The sequence below is a fragment of the Artibeus jamaicensis genome, unplaced genomic scaffold (assembly GCF_021234435.1).
Source record: "Artibeus jamaicensis isolate MK-2021 breed Jamaican fruit bat unplaced genomic scaffold, CSHL_Jam_final contig_685, whole genome shotgun sequence".
Classification (NCBI taxonomy): Eukaryota; Metazoa; Chordata; class Mammalia; order Chiroptera; family Phyllostomidae; genus Artibeus; species Artibeus jamaicensis.
In genome coordinates this window covers 34,051,870-34,057,682 of record NW_026521924.1, presented here as the reverse complement: position 1 = coordinate 34,057,682, position 5,813 = coordinate 34,051,870, and the positions used below count along the sequence as shown (strand labels likewise).

The following is a 5,813-nucleotide window of genomic DNA, read 5'->3' as shown; positions in this document are numbered from 1 at the left end:
TATTTTTCAAAAGTCATAGTCAGTGTTACCACATTTTGCCCGCACACTTAATATACACTCGGAGCATTTTTTTAAAGTTTTATTTTAATTGCATTTCAAACACAAGCCGCCAGTTCACTCCCAAGTCACAACCCCTCTTTTAAGCCAAGCCCCTCCTACTGCACTAGGGTGAAAGTGTAAACGATTGGCTTACCTCAGGCTCGTCCCTAGGGAAAAAAAATTATTTCATATTTTCAAGGCACAGCCACACCCACCCCCTGGAACCAGCCCCGTTTGGTTTGGACCCAGACTCGCCTACAGCAGGTTTGCGTGGGTTCCCCTTCCCGCATCCCTCCACGCCCCCACCGGGCGAGCCAGGTGTGTGCAGAATACCGAGCGTCTGCGTGCAGACCCCGGCGCCCCAGATACCTGAGTGTCTGGTTTTTCAACCGTAAAGGCGGGAGGGTTTGGCGAACGAATGAGAAGTGAGGAAACGCTTAGCGCAAAGGGGAAAAAGAGAGAAAGACACACAGGAAAAAACGGTTATGGAGGCCGGCGGGAGGCGGCCCCTCTCCCCGCAGCCCGGGACCCAACACATTACCCAAGACGTCCCACCACCGTGTCTGCGGTTCCCGCGCCGCCGCTGCAGAGCGCCGGCTCCCAGGTGCCGCCAGAGTACGCGAACACGGAAAGTTTTTGCCCGCGCCATGGCGCACAACACAAGACAGCCAGCTCCGCGATACGGTACGCAGTCGGCGGGTGATTTGGGGGTGCCAGGGGTACACTTGAGCATGTCATGCACAGGCGGACACAATATGGACACCAACACACACCAACAAGAAGCCATCTGAGTCCAAGCAGCCGTGCCAGGCGAGGCAGGGGCGCACATTCCCCAACGACCCCCGCCCGCCATGGCCCCAATCAGCTTAGCCGGGGGGGAACCCCGAGGCCCCTCCCCGGCAGTTCCTGGCTCACCTGTGGCCCCCGCCTTCCTGGCTGTCCCCCACCCCAGGACACGGGGTCGTCTTTTGGTCGCGGACGCTGGTTTGTCCAGCTGGAAACGACCCTCAGTGTTGTAGGGTACCACTTTGCTCCCTGGAGGGTATATACTTCGACCACCCAAGCCCCCCAGCAGCCCCCCAACCCACTCCCCAGGCAAAGTTGGGGCCCCTCACTGGAACTTCCTAGCAGGCTCTTCCGGCCTTTGCCCAGACACCCTCCTCCCGCCGCCAGGCCCCGAGCCCAGCCGGGCAGCCCTTCCACCCGCTCCCGGGTCCCCGGCGGCCCTGCTCCCCACGGGCACAGTCCGCCGCGTTACCTAGAAGCAGCAGGCGGTACGAGTACGTGTAACCCATCTTCTCGTCCTGGAGCTGTTTGTCGATGAGCTTGCTGCGCTGCTTCTCCGCGCGCCTCTGAGCGCGCTGCTCCGGGGTTTCCTTGCGCTTCTGCCTGCGCTTCTCCGCCAGGGGAACATTCTTGACCTTGGGGCTGCACGGGGCTCTGGGCTCGGCGCTCTCAGATCGGCCGAAGCAGCCCGTGAAAGCTCGCACGAGGAAGTTGCGGAGCAAGTTACGCTGCGGCTTTCCGCGGCGGTGACCGCACCGGGACTGGAAGCATTTCGAGCATCTGAGGGTCCCATCCTCGGACTCATCGCTGCTGCTGACCGACCCTTCGTCGCAGTGGCGGCCTCGCTCGGACCTGCCCCGCCAGGCATACGCGCGCGGAGGCTGCGGAGTAGGCGGATCGGCAGCCTGGATCTCCGGGCTGGGGGGTCTGAGGGTGCGTATGAGCTTCGGGCGGGCTCCGGAACCAGGAACTGCCCAGGCGACAGGCGCGGCTGAGGCTGCCCGGGCAGCAAGCATGGCTGGGGTGAGTGGGGCGGCCCCAGCGGCTGAAATACTGGAGGTAGCAACCGCTGCCCGGGCGGCAAGGGCTGCCCGGGCGGCAAGGGCAGCCCGGGCGGCAGGGACTGCGCGGGCGGCAACCACTGCCCGGGAGGCAGGGATTGCCCAGGCGGCAGGGGATGCCCGGATGGCAGAGGCTGCCCGGATAACAGGGGCTGCCCTGGTGGCAGGGGCTGCCCGGGCGGCAGGGGCTGCTTCGGTGGCAGGCGCGGCCGGAGCGGCTGGAGCGGCCTCGGCTTCTGGAGTGGCCCCGGGGTCTGGAGCAGCTCCGGTGTTTGGCACTGCCCCAGCTTCTGGAGCGGCCCCGGCGTTTGGAGCGGCCCCGGGGTCTGCAGCGGCCCCTGCGGCAGGAGCTCCATCTCCCGGAGAGGGGACTTGGCGTCCCTCCGCAGCGGCGGCGGCTGAGTTGGCTGAGCTTCCTTCCATCTCGGCTGCTTCGCCCTCGACTGGGGGTCTCTCTGCCTCTGCTCGCTCTCTCTTAACTGGGGCTCTCGAGACCTCGATGGGCGGGCCGTCAAGCGCGATTGGGGGGCTGTCCATGTTGACGGGAGCGTCGTGGACCACAATGGGGGCGCTGCGGATCTCGAGCGGGGGTCCGGAGATCTCCATTGGGGGGCTGCCGCCCACGAAGTATGGAATAGGTCTGACGGCTTCTCGAGATGAGCTGCCGATTGCGTAGGGGACCCAGAGGGGGGGCTCGTTCGTGGTGGGAGTGAGGAGGACCGCACTCGGCACCGCAAGTGATGAGAACTGGCTGCCGCTGCCGTGGCCGGTTTGTAGGCTAGCTCTGGGAAGCCCGGGGGGTGAGCTGTCGTCCCCGAAGGCTGCTCCATCAAACTCAAATGGCATAGCCTCCTCAGGGGGAGGGCTGCCTCCTCCGAAGCCTGCGCTTGCTGGTCTGAGGGCTTGGGGCTCCTCGGGGGGAGTGCTCGAGACCCCCACTCCCGGGGCTCCTGGAGCGATGTCTGAGACCTGCAAGAGATGCTGGCTGCCATCTGCCTGGGGAGGCTGTTCAGACTCATAGGGCATGGCTTCTTCGGGCGGAGGGCTGTAGCTTCCCAGGCCTGGTCTTGCCTCCCTGAGTGCTCTGGGCTCCAGGAGCACTGGCCTGAAAGCCTGGAGGCCTGCCCAGGCCACACTGGTATCTCCAGGCTGCTCCAGGGTCGGCCAGAAGCCTCCCGAGCTGGGCTGCTCGACCTCAAAAGGCATGGCTTCCTCCGGAGGTGGGCTGTAGCCTCCACGAGCTCTGGCTTCCTCCACGCCTTCGCCAAGGCCCTGGAAGCCGGGTCCGGAGACTTCTGGGGGTCCACAGGCCTCGCCTTCTGTCTCGATGGGGATGGGCTCGCTGTGAGGCGGTGGGGTCTCCATCCCTTCGGCTGCGCTAGGCCCAGCACCGGGGGCAGCTGCCCCTGGGGCCTCCAAAGGTGGCTGCTCCTCGGGCTGTTCCCCGAGTTCAGGGGGGATATTGCGTTGTCCTGACATATCGTTGCCGTCGAGGCGGTCGCACACGCCCATAACACGGTGGCGGACTCTTAAAATAAACTTGGGGCCCCAAAAGATGGAGCACCCAGCCAAACTAGGGTGAAGAAAATGTTTTCCAAGAAAGTCAAAGAACCAGCGAGAAAGTTCTCCAGTCTCACTTGCCGGCCCTTGTGAGGTCTCAGGGGTCAGGGCCTCCAGCCGCAGACGATGGCAGAACCACCTCCGTTGTTGCTGGTGGGGTCTTATCTTCTCCTGGCCACTTTTTATGCCCTCAGACTGCCCCCGGGGTCCCCCACCCCCTTGGCCTGGCCTTGTTCCCTCCTCTTTCTGTCTCTGTCTCTCTGTCCTCCAGGCCAGCCCCGCCTGCTTGGATCTGAGGAGCGTGTCGATTCGGTCCGAAAATCGCTCGTAGTGCTCTCTCTCTGCCACCAGGGGACGCCGGCCTGGTGCCCAGGCAGCTGCAGGAGCCGGCTTCTGTCTCCAGAAGCCCTGGACTTTGGGTCAGGGGGCGAGGAGCGCAGGTCTCGCAGGGACGCTTCAGCTCCTTCCACTCCTCTCCCTGACTGATTGGGAGCCCTCCCTCCTCTCTTCTCCCCTGGCCAGAGAGAGAGAGCTCTCCTGCGTTGCGGGACACGTGACGCAAGACGTGGGCCCCGGGCAGCAGGAGCGCAGGAACCGAAACCCTCCCTCCCAGACACAACAGACTCTCCCCGGGGGGAGGAGAGCTGCGTGACGGTTTCTTCACCTTAAAGGACCTGTCGATTCAAGGGCTGCAGCCCCCAACCCCGGGGAGCCTTCGATCCTGAGCCCCTAGTTCAGAACGCAAGGTTTTGGGCGCATGGGAAGGGGGCAAAGGCATGTGCGAGAATGCGACAGGTGGTCGTGAGCCCACCAGTGGAGAGAAGGCGGCGAGGGGTGCAGGGATGGCGCGTGTGTGCGCACAATTTTTTAAAAACGCCTTGGGGTGCTTTCCGCCGCTTCTGCGGCATTCGTTCGCCGACTTGCCAAGGCTGACTCCGTAAAGCACTTCATGTTCCCATTCCCACCAATGCTCTGGGGGGGGGGGGTCTCCGCAGTGGCCGAGGGCAACGCAGTCCAGGTTCCCCTCCATTTATGTGGACAAATGATTCAGGGAATAAGAGGGTCTCGGGCACGTACCACGGAGACCTTGTAAACAGGAGCCGTGGCAGCACGAAACAGGGGGTGCGGGATGCGCACGGGGACCCCACAGAGTGCAGGCCTCAGAGTTCCAGGGGTCCAACTGCTCTGGGGAAGGGTTAAAGAGGATTTCAGTCGGGATTTATGGCCGATTTACGGTGGTTTCAGAGAATGGTCAACCCTGTGCGCACCGAACCCAAAGACACACATCGTATCTTGCCGCGCCGCGCCGAGCCGCGCCGGCAACAGCTGCCGCGATGCGCGGCTGCCCGCCTCGGGTGCCGGCCGTAGGGTCGGCCAGCCAGATCCTTCCTCTGGCTCTTCTCCAGCCCCTCTCCAACCCGCCGCTCTCCTCTCATTACGGGAATCTCCAGGTAGCCGCTTTTACTTTCCAATCACAAGAACCCGCTGAGGCGCCCCTAAACCTGGTCAAAAAACCACCAACCGCCAACTGCGCTCCCGTCTCCATGGCGCGTGGTGGGCTCAGAGCTCGCGGGGAGGGGGTCAATACCACACTGCCTAGGCAAGTTTTACATGATCCACGCATGTGTGCGTACTGGTCTGGCTCTGGGGTCTGTGGTGGGATTTGAGCCCCGGGAAATTTTTGCTACTTGCAGATCACGTAAAACCCGGGACATGGGCATCAGGTCTCTTATTAAGAGGGTGACACGGGCTTGCGAGCCACTTTTAGGTTCAGGTGCAAGGCAGCTGGGCAGGGGAAAAGCGGTCCCCTGGCCTGCGGGCGGGGAAGGGATGGCGGGATGAGTGGAACACAAGGTGGGCTGCCGCAAGCGAGGCGTGTCGCGGTACCAGCGCGTCGTGGTACCAGCGAGCCGCGGTACCAACGAGCCGCGGGCGGGCGAACCACTCACAATCCAATCTCATTCAATCTCACGCTTCCCTTGTAGAATGAGAAGAGCACAGCGCAGCCGCGCTCCCGCATCTGCCGCCAGTGTTGCCGCGCTGCGCGGAGGAAAGCTGATAGCCTCAGCCTGGGCAACGTTTGGGGTCTCGCAAAGGTGTATCATCTCAGCTCTGTGAGTTTACACACTTCCAAATGCCAACACTGAACTTTGGCTCAAACTTTAGTCAACTACATCCACGTACAATGGTTCAACTATTTCAGCATCCACTCTATTTGCCAACTGGATCCCAACAGACAACTCGCTCCCCTCCGACCCCAGGGCTGGGTCAGCCATTGGGCTGGGGTCACGCCAATCAAGGCTGGTTGGCGAATGAGCAGGGGGCATTGGACCGGAAACCGGATATGAGTGGGAGGTCCAATAGGGG

General features: G+C 62.8%; 1 protein-coding gene across 1 annotated transcript; it reads right to left on the bottom strand.

Annotated features, from left to right (window-relative positions):
* Positions 1-220: 220 nt before the first annotated feature.
* On the bottom strand, positions 221-3,576 carry LOC128625777 (guanine nucleotide-binding protein G(s) subunit alpha isoforms XLas-like). The gene is given in 9 exon segments (XM_053671129.1): positions 221-280; positions 282-305; positions 307-506; positions 509-557; positions 560-657; positions 660-723; positions 725-1,074; positions 1,298-1,795; positions 1,880-3,576. Coding segments are annotated over 9 exon segments (2,862 nt in total). The 5' UTR covers positions 3,399-3,576.
* Positions 3,577-5,813: the final 2,237 nt, after the last annotated feature.